The sequence below is a fragment of the Centroberyx gerrardi genome, chromosome 7 (assembly GCF_048128805.1).
Source record: "Centroberyx gerrardi isolate f3 chromosome 7, fCenGer3.hap1.cur.20231027, whole genome shotgun sequence".
In the NCBI taxonomy this organism is placed as follows: Eukaryota; Metazoa; Chordata; class Actinopteri; order Beryciformes; family Berycidae; genus Centroberyx; species Centroberyx gerrardi.
The window spans coordinates 31,574,208-31,591,714 of record NC_136003.1 but is presented as its reverse complement, the minus strand read 5'-3'; the positions used below and the strand labels follow the sequence as shown (position 1 = coordinate 31,591,714).

Sequence of the window (17,507 nt, the reverse complement as noted above, 5' to 3'; positions counted from 1 at the left end):
TCATCTTATCCCTTATCCCTTAACCCTGACAACTACATTATGTCTAACAGTATTTATTCTAACGTGAACCTTAAACTAAACTGAATCCTATCCCTTATCTTAACCTAACTTTAACCTAAACCTCCTCCCTCATCTCAACCCCATCTGTGGCAGCTAAATGTCTAAATGTAAGCTCAAACTGAGGCTAATCGTATCTCGAACCTGAAACCTCAACTCCGATAAGCTTTTATTCCTTGTAAGAACTGGCAAAGATGTCCTCAAAAATGCAAAATTTCACATATTTTTTTAGAAGTTTTAGAAGATTTTTAGAAGTTAAATCTATGGTCAGTCAAATGTCCTGGCACCCATCGTCAGTCGGTGTTTGCCTAAATGTTAGATCCAGGCTCACGCTGGCAGCAGCTCATATCCACAGATATTACCCAGTGCTTGTAGATGAAAAACTCCCAATAGGAAACTTGGCAGTGAGGAAAAAGAAATGGAAACAAAGGAGTTTGGTTTTCGAATCCAACATCAAGGAAAAAGATCTGCCTCCCAGAACTTTTTTTGCCGTCACTATTTCTTGTGAAAGCAATGCCGGGAAATGACTTCAGCGAAAGTCTGTATCGGCAGATAAACGCAGTAATTGGTGTTTTGATCCTTCAGTGGCGCCATCAGATCGAAAAACTCTCCTGTGTAAGCTGGCCCTTACTCACAGCTACAGATAAACCTGCCGGCTCTCGCTCGCCCTCTCTCCCTCCCTCTCTCTCTCTCTTTCTCTCTCTCTCACAGCACAACACACACGCCCACACCAACCTGGTTTTTGGCCGCGGCGCTGCAGCGGTGCTGGGCCAGGTCCAGCATGGTTCGGTAGCTCTTAAAGCAGGACGGGCAGTTGAACCGGTTCTTATGAACCAACCCCACGCGCACACAGACGCGCACACAGACACACACACACACACACATAAATTTGCATTACTATACTTGTGAGGAAATTCCACCAGATTATATTTATTCCCTGACCTCTAAGCCCTGACCCTGTCCCTAAACTTAGCCTAACCCTGTTCTAAGCCTAACTCCACAACACGTTTTCACTGTTGGAGGATTAGCAAAAATGTCCTCACAAAGTTGAGGGGGACTTTTCGGTCCTAGAGAGGATAGAGGTACGAGGAAAAAGTACGAGGATATTAACATGCGCACATTTACTAATACGCAATACCCCTATACATGCATACAAAGACACACACACACACACACACACACATACAGACACACACACAGATCCACTTACTATCCCGAGTACAGAAGACCAATTTACCAGCCACAGCAGAGATTTAGCAGCATTTGGCTGGCTGGGTGCTGGTGTTAGTTTACAACACACTGTCACCTATCCACACACACACGCTCACACCATCACACACCTATCACGCACCTATCACGCACCTATCACACACATCCCAGGACTGCACAGTTTTTAGAATTTTAGCACAAATAATCACAGAATTTGATGATACTGGAACATCACATTTAACTTATATTTCCCTTGGGAATGCTAACAGTAGTTTTAAATAGTTAAAGATGTTCATATAAGATGAATGTAGTAGAATAATTTTGTTCCCCGAATCGAGCCAAGACTAATACCCAGACCATGTGAACGCAGCAGAGCAGTCACACATTAACCTGAGTATGGAGGGTGTAAGTTTCAAACTTTACAGCTCCATCCCGCTCTGGTACCACTCGAGACCCGACCGCTCGCCACGCGCCCTCGGCCTCCTGCAGGCTGGAGCGCCGCCTCCAGCCTCCTCTATCGGAGGGAATAAAGTGTCCCGTGTGGGAGTGAGGCGGTGCGCTGCACAGTAGGCGTGTGGAGCCTTCTGGTGGAGCGCTGTAGGGCGATGCGACAAGGCGTGCGGCTGTTCACACTTTCAATAACAAGGAAGTGTTGGTGAGGTAAATATAGGCGATAATGGAGTAAATATAGGCTTTTTGGAGTCACAGTGGATTAATTTTGCTACAAAACACTTGGGATTATGCTGCAGGAGTTATTTAGAGAAATCCAATGGTCATTTTATGCCCTTTTTGAAACTCCAAACCACATTATTGAAACTGTTTGTGGGAAAGCTGAGATGGACCTGTGGCAGTTGTGTGTTTGTTGGGTGCACAAACTTCAATGAAGCTTCAGCTATGAGCAGATAACGACAGAATTTTCATTCTGGGGTGAACTCGTCCTTTTTAAAGTTAATATCTTGTGCACAAAGCCAGCCTTTCCACACAGCACATGCTTACATACAGTACAGTGTCGACACAGTAACAAGGGTTGTGCTAAACTATGGGTGCAAAATAAATCATTTCATTGATTTTAAGTTCGTACGATCAAACTTCAAATTATGCTACAAAAACTGCTGCTTTAGAGGGAGAAGTGAGTAAAGTCGGAGCACAGCTGTTTGTAAATTGGAAGGTGAGTGGGAGGAGAGCGGAGCAGAGCAGAGGGAAGGTCTTCATAAAGGAACAAGCGGAGGCTGAGCGGAGCGATGCACAGCGCTGGGAGCAATCAGTGGAATCACAAGTCGCTCGACTCCAGCTCTGCTAGTCACTGTGATTCATAATTGTGATCACGACATCTAGCAAAATAATGGGGATTTTTGTAGCAAAGCAAATTATGATATTCTAAACTGGAATATTATATTACAAGTATGCAGCCGCTATTGCATTGATTCAAATATTGCCTTAAAAATGTGTAAATCTTTTCTGTGATTTCAAATTGTGCTCAAAGAGGTGTGAATATTGTCTCCAAGTGTAAATTCCATCATGCTCTCAGTTGTTTTGCTGCGAAAATACCTTCATAGGGTTGTCATTTTAGCCATGATAATGCAGCCATGACACACTCTCATCCGCGCATCCACTTCTTCTTCACCTCCCACCCACCCACCCAAACACGCCCACCCACCCACCCACACACCAACCTGGCTGGATGCAGCACTGCAGCGGTGCTGGGCCAGTTCCAGCATGGTCCTGAAACTCTTGCAGCAGGAGGGGCAGTCGAAGCGGTTGGGTCCGTCGTCGTGGATCTTCTGGTGGTTGCGGAGGTACCGGGCCAGGCGGAAGGCCTTCCCGCACAGGTCGCACACGTAGCGCTTCTGTCCGTGGATTCGCATGTGGTTGCGCAGGGACATGTAGTTGGTGTAGGGCTTGCTGCAAAAGTCGCACCTGGGTTTTGGAGCCGGAAACAGAGTAGAGGTTAGGAAAAAAAAAAATAGTTTTTTTCCAGGCGTTTACCTGATGCTCTCCATCAAGAGCAACTTACAAATGAGCAGGTAGGGGTTCAGTGTCTTGCTCAAAAACACTTTGGCAAGACGCACTGCTGTCGACGGACACACATCTGCCTTTAGGTTACAGCAAGCTCTCTCTAACCATTACGTCACCCCGACTTTCTAACTCCACTTTAGTATTTCAGGGTGTTTTTTTTCCTATTTGGAGAAACTCCAGGCTGGATATTTTGATGACAGCACAGATGAGAACCTTCATTCCCTGGTTCCTTACTATGGGAGAGTTGTTCCTACACTTGACTGATCTGCCTTTAGCCACGGGAATTCATTCTGAAATAATGTTTCCCCCCAAGCACACTACCACCACAAAAATTAAAATAACAATGACAATGTTGTCCTGATGTTTAGAAATGATATCTCTATTACGATAAAATATCAAAAGAAAAACATTTCTGCACTAGAACAAAACTAAAATATCCCAAGCACCACTGGTACATAAAATTACCGAGAAAAGTTAAATCAATTCGTAATATCAAGTGGTATTTCCCATTAGCAATGATTCCCCTGAATAAAAAAAAAAAGTCGCGAGTCCCCACCTGAAGTCTCCGGTCCGGTGGGTGAGCTTGTGGTTGAGCAGGGAGCTGGCGTGCTTGTAGGCGCAGTTGCAGAGGTCGCAGGCGTAGGGTCTCTCATCTGAGTCCAGGTCTGCCGCCGCCGCCGCTGCTGCCGCCGCCGCCGCCGCTCGAGAGTCCATGGAGAGACTGGAGCTGGAGAGAGCGGCCGAGGAGGAGGGGAGCTGGTCGCACCAACTGATGGTCGAACTCGGCTGTCACGGAGGAAAGGGAGGCGGGAGATGAAAGTCAGTACACTGATGTACAAATATCACAACGTCACTTTGATTCATGAGCTTTTACAGTTTGGGCATTTAGTCATGAGAGAGAGGGACTGAGAATGTGTCAACAGGTAGGGGTTCACCGTCTTGGCTGCTGCGGGATTCAAACCTGTGACCCCCTGGTTGTGGGACAGGCTCTCTAACCACTAGGCCACCCCACCACCAATAGTTGTTGAGGAAAGGGAGTGTGTTCCTCATTCACTTTCCAGGTTTTCTGAGCAAGTGAACGGATGACTTTCTGGTCACAAATGTACTTCTCTGACCTCTAGGCTACTGCAACGCACCTGTTCGGCCTTTAAAGTGCTCTGATTGTTGCCATGTTTGGGTATTAATAGTTTCACTTTCTCTCCCATGTTTTATCTCTTCTATTTAGTTAAATGCATGTTGGAATAGTTGCATGTTATGTTTTCTGCTTAAAACATTCAGTGCACAAGGGAAAGAAGAACAGTTTTCTTGATGCAATTTCACTGGATGAAAAAAGATTTCACATCAAAATAGAATTTCCCATGAGATGCCACCACAAACTAATAGCGGCACTCGGCACAAACAGAGGAGCAAACACACAGACGGATGTTTGGTTAGCCTGGATTCGTTATGGACATCACAAGGTGTTTTGGTGTTCCCCCGAGCTACCAACAATTTGGAGAAATGGCTTAAATCTCAAGCTACAAATAGTTTAACAGCTCTGATGACAACTACGTAACGTCTGGGTTCAGATGTGTGACAGAAAATGTACTGTGTTCCCAAATTTACAGCAGCATTGTTTTTAGGTCGTTTTATTGTTTTCCTCTCTGCTGTTCTTTGAAGCACTTTGATACTTTGTTTCTAAAAGTGCTCTATAAATAAAGTTTATGATTATTTTACAACATGCTAGAAGATGTTCTTTATTGTGATCACTGATACTTTGGTGCTGCCGTCAGCTAATTTACTGCGATTACGACTAATTGGGTGCTGCCAGCAGCTACCGCATCCCCATCGTACCCAAAACCACAGAAAAGACTGCGCTCTTGGGTATTATTGATATAATTTCTCATTTGGAGGATGATGCCAGCAGAGAAACTTGATTGAGTGAGATGAAAATTATCTTATAAAAGAAAGGAAAGAAATATCTGATGCATAACTGATCGCTCTGATCGGTGGTGTAGCTTGGCTGGGGCAAAGCAACAAACACAGAGAAAGTTTGAATTATCCTGATGGATGTTAGAAACAATTAGAAGATGGAGTGTCTTGCTACAGATGGCTATGGGAGAGTGAAGAGAGAAATATGAGGTGAACCAAACGGATAAGACATGGGAGGTTATGAGAAATTTAGCAACCCAGTCCACTCAGATTCCCCTGTCACACAGTGTGATTAGTTAAATTGAAGGAAGGCACACTAAAACATAAAGATTATATACATTTAACTTCCACATGCACATAAGTGCACATGCACACAGAGGAAGCCTGTGAGGATATTCAAGGGTTGAAAATATATATTCATGCATAGGTGTTTGTGTGTGTGCGCAGTGTAGCTAATCTGTCGGTTAAGTGTAATCATGAATGAAGCACACAGTCTAGCATCACAAAGAGGTCTTTCAAAGTCCTCCTCCGGGGCGTCTTCCGCTTCGGTTTCCGGTGGGACAACCTCGTCATGTTTACTTTGCGCTATTCGCTAACAATATCGCAGGCCGCACACATTAACTTCTGCTTTTATCGGTACAATTGTCGCTTAGTGGTTAACAATAGTCGCTCTGAACCTTCCCTGCACGGTTCTACCCGCGGGTCACCCAAAAAACTGCTTTCCATCACTGCCTTGTTTTGCAAAGGCTCTGCTCGGTTTGCGTAAGAGAGCCAGCGCTGTCTAATGTTAACATTAGCTAGCTGCTGCTTAGCAATACAGTTAAGTAGCCTTACAGATCTGTAACCGTGTATCGCTGTATCAAAACATGATAATGGAAAGGCCCGGTGCATAAGTATGTATTTCCACGAGCCTTTTTGACAGTGTAACCACAACAGAACGCTTTAGCGGTGCAGAAAGCTAATTACTGCTAGCCACCTAGCTAGGCAGCTAGGTGGCTAGCAGGCCATGAGTCGCTCAGCATGACGACTGGTAACGCTACGTTAGCATGATGCTAACAATGTTGTTGAGTAACATAACTTGCGGCTACAAAGTAGCTAATGTTGCTACGTTGTACTACAGACACCCCACTGACAGTCTGATATGAGAAAGACATTTAGCTGAATGATAACTTGGCAAAATATGCATATATTGGCCGTTTGAGATGACTCTTCGTTCGCTCGGCTCGCTAGCTAACGGCAATAGCAGCAGGCTTTCTTACTCCGGAGTCGTTGGGATCCTTTTTCCAGAACAATTGAGAGCAGTGTCCAAAAGACTCTGCCGATGTCACATAATTCACTCCGTTTCTGTCCTGAAAGTCTCCATGTGTACTACCGGCATTTGTCCTGGCGTACATCGTTGGTTTTAGGTTTGTTTGACTTTTTCTGGCTGAAAAGAAATAGGGCCGCTTTGTCGGGACCTTCTTCCGAAAAGAAAAATATTTCTTCTGTGAAATGAGTGTTTTGGCGGCGGACAAATCGACGAGATTGGCGCATTACCGCCGCCTACTGGACTGGAGTGTAAATTGTGAATGCTTAAACTGGCATTTAAGCACGCTGTCAATGAAGCTCAAATATACATTAAAATTGATATAAATTGACTCCAGAATATGTTTAGAGATATGTTTCAAAATGTACAATATGTATAAAATGTACAGTAGTCCCTCACTATACAATAGTGACTGACCACAATATATTCATAATGACAGTAATCTACATGGACAGATACATTTTTTGCCACTTCTGAATATGATTTTATTTCTTGGCATGTTCTGAAATATATGTAAAAGGCTTAATATGCATTGCCTTAACTTGTTTTTGTTGCCAATGTATTTTCACTTGGTTGTTTTGACTTTTAGGCCTACATTTAACAATTAAATCAATTAAAATATTATCTAATGATGTCATGCTGGACTGACTTTATAATTTTAAATCATGTTTATACTCAACCAGAACATTTCATGGATGTTTTTCTTCTGGCCCAGCTCCAAAGCCCCAATGTAGAAATGTTTGTATCTGATCATATGGTTTCTTTTAACATTTAAACTCACAGGTGATATGTAAATGCCCACACTTCTGTCTGTTATGAAAATTCAAATACTGTCTCGGGTAGTGGGGCAGAAAGGGTACAGCTGAGGAGGGTTCATTCCTGTTTGGGAGAAAACCTCCGATCAGCTGTTTCAGTATTTTATCTAATCGAGCCTGAGGTCTTGCATGGCTCTGTGGTCTAATTCAGCAAACCACATGATGTTTGGTCTTCAGTAGGTCAGTGCTCCTCAACCAAAACCAAATGCTCTGGCAAAGTCCATGCAGCTCATTGTTCATGGGAAATTATTATTTTGCATTTATCAATGGAGAAATGAATGGAGACTTTCTCCACTTGTAAGTAAATTCACTAGTAAGTAACTGGACTAGGATCTCCAGTAGTTAGTATTTAGACTAGTAAGTATGTTGTCTTGTAACTTGACTAGAGCCTCAAATAGTAAGTAAACTGACTAATAACATGACAAGTAATTCAAATTTTAAGTAACTTGAGTAATAATTTGAATAGTAAGCAACTTGAGTTGGAACTCAAATACTAAGTAACATAGTAATTGGAATAGTAAGTTGAATAGTATGGAATTTGACTCGTAACGTGAATAGTTATAGTAACTTGACATGTAGACCTAACTCAAATAGACCTAAGTAATGTGACCAGTTTCTCAAATAGTAGTGACTAGAGGCTGGACTTGTAGCTCCAATAGTAACTAGTCAGTAGCATATAAAACTCCTGTGTGTGCCTACCTGTTATTTTATTATTTCCCCTTTTTTTTTTTACTTATTTTTTCCTTTTTTTATTTTCTCTATAATTTGTATTCTTCAGTTTAATTTTATTGTGTGTCTCCTTGTTGCTGCTCTAGCTGCTTTCATTAGTAATGTCATTATGATTTGACATCTCAGTGGTTAGCTATGTTTTACTTTTTTGTATTATTTAATATCCTATTGTCATTATTTAGAAAATATAAAAAATAAATAAAATAGAGGATAGGCAGTATAGATCGACTTTGTCCACTTTTTGCACTTTGGACTAAATGGGCATCTTGCAGAAGAAAGCTCTTGTCCTCATTTTTTAGATGCAAAGCAACTCATGGACCTGTAACTAACTCACTCACTCACTCACTCACTCACTCACTCACTCACTCACTCACTCACTCACTCACTTCACTCAATTCAATTCAGTGAGGCTTTATTGGCATGACCAAATACAGTAGGCTACAGTATTGCCAAAGCATATTCCTCAGATCAATAACAGAACAAGTAAGAACGAATATTAGGTTACTCTCTCATCCATTCACTCACAGTTAACTATCTGACCCCTAGTGGCCGTTTGGAGGCATGACGATGTCTACACACACACACACACACTGAACCAAGACCTCTCACTCGCCTCCTCTCTGCAATAAGTTACTGCTTGAGCACTAGCTAGTAGCACTGTCACGTGCGTAGGTGTTCACGGTTAGATGTGAAATGCGTATATATTTTTCTTCTGTAGTCGCCAGTGTGACGACGGTGGTGAGGAGGCTTATAACCACAGTAAAGACCGTCTTGTATCGTGGTTTGTAGCGTTACAAATATGTATGCTTAAAAGTTTTCTACAAAGAATACAAACAGTCGAAAACGACAAAGATCACTAACTCGAAACAGCTAAGAGTTGGCATGTTATCAATTATAAGCACTGCTGGAAATGGCTCATGGGAGTTATCGGTTGGAATGACTTTGGCCAATCTGGTTGATAGTAGCAGCCTGTTGAATAGTACGGTTGTACCGTTTAGACCGTAGAGATTAGGTTTAGACATTCTTATACACTATATCAGAATAACTTAAAAAATGTGTAGAATGGACGAGGAAAATCTTCAGTTTGTGTTATCACACAGACAACTGAATAATCACAGATGTGCACATAGATAAATATTAGTTCAAAATAAATGGACATATTTCCAATCAGTGTGACATTTATTTTTCCTGTAGAGAATAAGATCAATTCTGTGTGTTGATCTTTTTTCTGTCAGTAAGCTACTAACCAAGGTGAAAAAAATAGTTTGTGTAAATAGGCCTGCAGGTTTATAATTTCCTCCTCAAGATACTTTCATTTTCACTGAGGCGATCAGAGATTATTCGGAACATGTGGGTCTTAAATCAGACAGATTTTAGATCTACACTCACATTGTAGCTCTGTCATTGAATTTTAAAGCCATTCAACTTTCTCCACGTTCATGCATTAAGTAGCCTATACTGTGCAATACACAGTATACTGTGTAATACAGAGTCACCCATTACTGTAATGTGGTTAATGTGCACCATCTAGTGGACACATAGCAGAACTACATCACTTGATCTGTGATTTCTCTACCACAGACTTGGTTTCTGGTTAGACTGGTTTGATGTGATGTTTCTAGACTTTGACAGTGAAGTGTTGTGACAGCAACCACAGATCAAATGTACACAGACGCTCGGGAGTGACGAAGGAGAATAAGCGGCGTCGTCTCTCTCAATGTTTCCTCTACAGATGAAGGTAGAAAGTCTCTTTGATTTGATCTGGATGTGAATTCACCAGGTAAGAATCCTACTACGGAATATTATAAATGTTTCATGAATAGGTCCTACATTGTGTTGCATAACTGGATGACTGTATAGTAGCCTACACTGGGATGAGACGATGGTGGTAAAGTCTTTCACAATGTGCTTTCGATGTTTGCAGATGTAAATATTCTTTAGAATTCATTGTGCCATAATTTTGCTTGCCCAGTTTTCTCGCAGCCATGTCTCCCTCAGGGCCAACCACTCAAATAGCTCAAGGTATACCTCAATGTTATCTTTTGACATGAGTTTTGTCAATGAGTCTTTCACGGTTGTCTTTCTTCTCCAAGGCAGCCGCTCTATTGCAGAAAGGGCTCTCTCTAAGTTGTGGGCGACATTCATCATGTTGGCTCTGACTGCCCACATTCTCCTGCCTGGCTGGAGAGGGTGAGATTTCAGCAAGCATAATCACAATAAAGAAGCTAGAGATAGGTTGCAGTTCTGTGGGTGTTTGCTTGGTGTGGGGTGGCCTGTGTGTGTGTGTGTGAGATTGAAAGAGAGAGAGAGAGAGAGAGAGAGAGAGACTGCCAGCTTTTTGCGGTTTCTGTCACCCTCCAGTGGTCAGAAAATTGTGCTTATTGCAGCTTTAATTACTTGTCCTTACCTACAGTGACAGCAGTGTCCAGCGAAATCCAGTGGTAAAGTCTTTGCACTGCACTCACGTTAACTCTCTATCTGAGAGAGCAGTTTGACAGCAGTAACACATTAAAACGTGTTACTGTTTACAAATCCCGTTAGCATGCGTGTTTCAACAATGTGGAGTCAGTCAGTCAGTTAGGGACAAATACTTTTATTGGCCGGCTCCGCTCAGTGGTCGGACAGTAGGCCTATTATAATTATTTTCACACTAGGTTTTCATACATAAACTGTGGGGTGCTGACTCTGGGTCCGCAGAGTGGCCAATTTTGGTAGCTGACCATTCATGAACTCCTCTAGATGTGAGTTAAAAAGTCATAATACTCTACTGAGGTGAAATATCTCACATAGCCCTTTTTACACTGTCCCTAGGCATTTTCGCCTTTAACCAATCAAAACCAGTAGAGGGCCGCATTTCATAGCACAAAACAGTATTGGTAGGCCCTGTTGGTCATATAAGGCTGGATGTTTTTTTTGTTTTTTTTATGGTTTTCATATACATTTTATACAGTTTTTTATCCACCAGCATTCAGTCTTTTCCACATAGCTGCTAACAATCATAGCCTATTAGAAAACAATCAACATTGCTTCTAACAAGTCATAACTAGCTTAGTGCTAGTAACAAACTCTGTTTTTGTGAATTACCATACCCAAGTGCATCAATGTACATTCACCATTTCCAATATTCCCAACATCTAAGCCGATGACAACATGCTGATGATTTGCATCATAAAAGTAGCCAGTGAGTTATTCTCAAATTCCTCTATCCCAGCATATCTTCAATCCTATATTGTTACACGTCGATTTGACTGATTTATCTCTGATAGGCGAGTGACAGTTTGTGAACACATCAGTATTAAAGTTATGAGGACATTTATTTGTTGTAACTCTTCTTCAACTTGTTTTCATCAGAGCAAGGTGACTCTTTAGTTCACTGTAGATGATGTGGTTAAATTTTATCATGTGATAGACGCATAATAAAACTTGTATAAAATAATAAAACGGACCTGGTTTCTGCCAACAAGTTTAGACTGGTTTAGACTTTGATACTGAAGTCTTGAGGATGTGACAGCAGCCTGCAGACACCCAGGACTGAGGAAGGAGAAGAAGCAGCGTCTGTCAGATTTCACTGGTTTATTCATTATGGATATAATCTTTATTTAACCAGATAGTCCCATTGAGATTAAAATAAAGCTTTTTTTCCAGAGAGACCTGACCAAGACACAAGAGACCTGGTGGAGTGACTGACATTCATGGAAATAACTTGAGTAAGTGTAATCCTCCGTGATTTGGGGAATTCTCTTCATATGAGTCTTTAATGTTTTATCTTATTAAGAACCAACATATTCTTTGTGTATTTGCACATTTAAGTCCATAACATAATAACAGCCTGATAAATGAATCACTGATTTCTCAGATCTCTCGTCTTAATGGCTCGGTACGATAAAGATTATTATTCTTGGAGATTTCATGTGTGTCTAAATAATAAATTAGCTCAATAATGTTTAAATCCAAATGATTAATTTGATTTTAGACAGTCTAAAACAGGACTTTAAAAGTCATATATTTTAACTTGTAGTGATGTTTGGTCTTACATTAAACACCACTAAATAATGAATATCCTCTACAATAATCTCTCTCTCTCTCACTCTCTCTCTCTCTCTCTCTCTCTCTCTCTCTCTCTCTCTCTCTCTCTCTCTCTCTCTCTAACAGTATCAAGTCACTAGTCTACTTTCACTTATCGGTGTGGCAGCAGGTTATTTCCAACATGGAAAGGTATTGTAGTTAACACTTTATATTACAGTTTATTGTGTACTATTCCTCAATCCATTAATGCTTACTGTTAATTGATTTAACTGTAATAAGACATTAATACAGAATTTGTGATTAAAGGGGTGAAGGTATGTGAGGAAACTCACTGTTTAGGTTCAAAACATAAAAACATGTTTCTGTAACAGCTTGTGAACACATCAGTGTTTGCGTCTTAAAGTTAAAGTCATCAACATGTTTATTTGTTGTAACGTTTTTAAACCTGTTTTAATTAGAGCAGGAAGGCTGCTCTTTAGTTCACTGTAGGTGATGTGATTAAATTTTAACATTTATAGACGCATAATAAAGCTACATCCTGATATGTCACAGACATTTGATTGGACACTGGTTTGGACTTTGATACTGAAGTTATAGTATTTTATGTAGGCTGTTTATTCAGGTCAAGATCGGTTATCTGATCAACTTTAATTCCACTTATTTTATATTTTAATGAACTGTCTCTGAAGTTAGGGTTGCAGGTGTGTATTTTAGAAGTATGGTTTTCTAACTAGCTACTGAGCGCCCTCTAGTGGTAAATTAGGTTTACAGCTGCTTGAGGCCAAGTTTTAAACCCCACAGTCCCACAGCAGCTTCACACCATGTTGACTGTCTGCTGCTGTCACACACCTTTCCTTCAGGTCCATAACCAGAGAGCCCAGGTCATCAGCAGGAGCAAAGAAATACATGCTGATTAATGCACTTCATAGACTTTCATTTTATTCGAACAGTTTCCACTATTTCTACAACACATACTTTCAAAGGTTTATTCTGCTAATACACTACTACTCTTACTGCTGCTTTGTAAACATACAAAAACATACACCACTAAAACAATACTTCTACTACCACATAAGATATAGTCCGCAAAAACATTATTATTAGTAGCCTACTATATTACTCATATGTTTAAAGATGTATTCCACTACAACACTACTTAAACTAGTACTTATTCTTGTAAGGTATATTCTAGAACTTAAGATAAGTGATATTTGGTGGTCAAATTGTAAACAACTTTACAGTAAAAGACCTGTCACACCGAAGAAAGCACATATATTCTCCAACAAAAACTTGCAAATGTTCAGCATATTACATGTACATTTCGCTGACACTCTTATCTAGCAGCTTTTTTTTTGTTTTTTTTGTTTACCATTCATACTTTTTAAGATACTTAATTGTTATTGCTACATATTATTCTATGGAATTGAATGGTAGAGAGTGAGAAATGAAATCTGGTGGACAAATTGTAAACAACTTAAAAGATTAACTCAATAAATTAAACTTTTTAACCTGTCGCACTCAAGCAAGTACACCTGCTACTGTGGCTGGTTGACTATAAAGTTAATTTCCCACCCTGGTGGTTTTCCTCTCTGTCTATCAGGATCCAGCAGGAGAGACCAGACTCTCCTGAACCCAGCTGTGTGTCCATGAAGAATGACGGGTCAGACGATGGCCTTACTGATTTTGAAAATGAACACCATTCTGGAAAGAAGTAAGCTGTTACTACCATTTAAATGTTACTATATTAATGTTTTAGCAATTTTTCATCCAGAGAAGTTTGGCTAAGCATGTTTGGTCTTATTCAGCATCGCTCTTCTTCACATAAGTATAGTTATACATTCACACCTTAGAGCTGCCCTGCAACCACAGTCTTCTACTGTTGGCCACTAAGAACTCCAGCGGAACAATTTGAGGCTTAAGTTTCCTTGTATAAGGAAACTTTAAGTTTCTTTGTATAAGGGAACTTTGGTGCTAATTGCAGAGAGAGAAGAGTGATTCTCATTTACTCCCTAACCTACTGGTCAAAAGCCTGCTGCCTCTCTAACTTTTTTACTAGCATCACCCCTGTTTTTTCCATCCCGTGTTTCTATCAGGATCCAGCAGGAGAGACCAGACTCCCCTGAACCCAGCTGTGTGTCCATGAAGAGTGACAAGTCTAAGGGTGTACCTATTGACTTCAAAGACGGACAACACTCTTTTGATCAAAGGTAAGAATTTAAAGCTGATGATTAAAACAGGTTTGACAGGTTTGAGATGTAGAACTGGTCCATCCTTCATACTCTGTTGATTTAGTTAACTTTTTCAAAAAATCACATCCAAAAATCAGAGCAACATTTACAGGAGTTCACCTTGTGTTTCTACCAGGATCCATAATAATAATAATAATAATAATAATAATAATAATAATACATTTATTTAAATATCACTTTTCAAAACAGAAGTTACAAAGTGCTTTACACAATAAAAGAATAATAAAACAAGACAATAAAACAGTAGTAAAACAGTGACAATTCAACACAAGGATAAAATGACAAATAATAACTTAAGATACGTCATTGTTAATGCTACATATTATTCTATGGAATTGAATGGCAGAGAGTGAGAAATGAAATCTGGTGGGCAAATTGTAAACAACTTAAAAGATTAACTCAATAAATTAAACTTTTTAACCTGTCGCACTTAAGCAAGTACACCTGCTACTGTGGCTGGTTGACTATAAAGTTAATTTCCCACCCTGGTGGTTTTCCTCTCTGTCTACCAGGATCCAGCAGGAGAGACCAGACTCTCCTGAACCCAGCTGTGTGTCCATGAAGAGTGACGGGTCAGACGATGGCCTTACTGATTTTAAAAATGAACACCATTCTGAAAAGAAGTAAGCTGTTACTACCATTTAAATGTTACTATATTAATGTTTTAAAAATGTTTCATCCAGAGAAGTTTGGCTAAGCATGTTTGGTCTTATTCAGCATCGCTCTTCTTCACATAAGTATAGTTATACATTCACACCTTAGAGCTGCCCTGTACAACCAGTTTTCTACTGTTGGCCACTAAGAACTCCAGCGGAGCAATTTGAGGCTTAAGTTTCCTTGTATAAGGAAACTTTGGTGCTAGTTGCAGAGAGAGAAGAGTGATTCTCATTTACTCCCTAACCTACTGGTCAAAAGCCTGCTGCCTCTCTAACTTTTTTACTAGCATCACCCCTGTTTTTTCCATCCCGTGTTTCTATCAGGATCCAGCAGGAGAGACCAGACTCCCCTGAACCCAGCTGTGTGTCCATGAAGAGTGACAAGTCTAAGGGTGTACCTATTGACTTCAAAGACGGACAACACTCTTTTGACCAAAGGTAAGAATTTAAAACTGATGATTAAAACAGGTTTGACAGGTTTGAGATGTAGAACTGGTCCATCCTTCATACTCTGTTGATTTAGTTAACTTTTTCAAAAAATCACATCCAAAAATCAGAGCAACATTTACAGGAGTTCACCTTGTGTTTCTACCAGGATCCATAATAATAATAATAATAATAATAATACATTTATTTATATAGCACATTTCAAAACAGAAGTTACAAAGTGCTTTACACAATAAAATAATAATAAAACAAGACAATAAAACAGTAGTAAAACAGTGACAATTCAACACAAGGATAAAATGACAAATGATAACTTCGAGGAGCGCTTTCCATAGTTTTGGGGCCCTGACAGTAAATGCTCGATCCCCTCCTGAATTTGGATCTAGGAACAACTAGCAGAGACTTTCCCGCAGACCTCAGGTTACAAACAGGCTCATAAGGAATGAAAAGATCTAAAATGTAGTCTGGGGCCTGTCCAAGTCGTGCTGTAAAAGTGATAAGTACAATTTTAAAATCAATTCTAAAATGTATAGGCAGCCAGTGCAAGGATGCTAGGACAGGGGTGATATGCTCCCGTTTCTTTAGACCCATTAGCATTCTGGCAGCAGCGTTTTGGACTAGCTGAAGGTGTGAGATTTGCTTCTGGGTGAGGCAGGTATAGAGGGAGTTACAGTAATCCAGGCGAGAGGATATAAAAGCATGAATAACTTTAAAGTCATTAAAAGACAGGAATGTTCTGATTTTAGAAATAGTGTTGAAGTTGAAGAAAGCAAGTCTGAACAACTTTCTTAATCTGCTCCTCAAAGTTGAGGTCTTGATCAAAAATCACACCCAAGTCCTTGCAGAAGTTTTGACATAAGATGGTGACCTCATACTTGTAACCATTTTCTTAAACTTAAAAAGAGATAAGGGCTCAAAACTGTCAAACATGGCCATGTTGAGAGGGCTGACAGAAATGGACTGAGTGGGGGGAACAATCTGAGGTCAGCAACTTTATTGTTAAAGAATGTGAGAAATTCTTTGCATTTGATAGGGGAACATTCAGTAACAACATGAGAGGAGGGGCTGACAACACAATTAATAGTATTGAATAACACCCTTGAGTTATGACAATGTTTTGAGACCAATTCAGAAAAGAAAGCCATTCCTCCGTCTTTAACGTCTTTCTGGTAGGTGCACATTAAGCTTTTTAGGATCTCGTAAGAGACCTGTAGTTTATTTGATTTCCAGTTCCGCTCGGCTTTGTGACACTCTCTTTTAAGAGTGTGAATGTGCTCATTAAGCCAGGGCAAAGACTTTGGCTTGGAGGTCCTCATTTTCATAGGAGCAATAGAGTCCAGAATAGTTGTCCATTTATCATTCACAAGTTTGACTAGCTCCTCTATATTGTGCATTGGAGCCGGAATAAAAGCTTGGTCGGATGCAAGAAATGCCTAAGAGAACTTAGTTGCAAAGCTTGAATTAAAAACACGTGAATAGACACAAGAACAAGGTACAGGAGCAGGCTGGGATATGGGTACATTAAAAACAATGGCCTTATGGTCGGATATACAGTTATCTATTACTATTATCGATTACATACAGATGATAGCACAAGGTCCAAAGTGTGTCCCTTTTCATGGGTAGGCCCAGTGGTGTAGTGGTGCCTGGAGAAGTGGGTATACTCTTAATGTATGCCCCCAATTTTTTTTTTAAAGTGGCCCGTCCAGCAAAGGATAAACGCCCTGTGTTATAAACAGTGACATGTAAGACTACTCTTGCATATTTAGTTCACCCAAAAATGGGCCAGTAGTATTTGCACATTGTCACTTAACTTCTGCTGCTTGACTTCAGGGAGTAAGGATCATTATGAAATTAACATTAGCCACAGAAGAGGTGCAGATTTTGCAATCAATACTGGCCCACAGACTATAGGGTGAGACAACTACATAATTATGCATTTTGAGTGAACTATTCCTTATTCCTTAGTCCATCCACACATGAAAATTGGACAACTATTCTCTCACCTTGCAAGTAGTCTATGGGCCAGTAGTTTCTTTTGTAAACTGTCTCTTGGAACAGCTGATTTGCAACAGATAGTGTAGGC

At 40.3% G+C, this 17,507-nt stretch overlaps 2 protein-coding genes across 2 annotated transcripts in view; one reads left to right on the top strand and one right to left on the bottom strand.

Annotated features, from left to right (window-relative positions):
• Positions 1-762: 762 nt before the first annotated feature.
• LOC139916979 (uncharacterized) lies at positions 763-6,647 on the bottom strand. Its single transcript, XM_071905993.1, has 4 exons — positions 6,453-6,647; positions 3,839-4,068; positions 2,940-3,183; positions 763-882 (listed from the first exon to the last, which is right to left on the bottom strand). Exons 1-4 carry the CDS (start codon positions 6,585-6,587, stop codon positions 763-765), a joined length of 729 nt encoding a protein of 242 aa, XP_071762094.1. The 5' UTR covers positions 6,588-6,647.
• A 5,554-nt stretch (positions 6,648-12,201) lies between these two features.
• LOC139916981 (uncharacterized) overlaps positions 12,202-17,507 on the top strand; it is an 88,891-nt gene continuing 83,585 nt past the window's right edge. Inside the window, exons 1-5 of the mRNA XM_078284538.1 lie at positions 12,202-12,258; positions 13,670-13,780; positions 14,163-14,276; positions 14,831-14,941; positions 15,299-15,412. Coding sequence (XP_078140664.1) covers positions 12,251-12,258; positions 13,670-13,780; positions 14,163-14,276; positions 14,831-14,941; positions 15,299-15,412 — 458 coding nt within the window. The 5' untranslated portion in view covers positions 12,202-12,250. The remainder of the gene's footprint in view (positions 12,259-13,669; positions 13,781-14,162; positions 14,277-14,830; positions 14,942-15,298; positions 15,413-17,507) is intronic.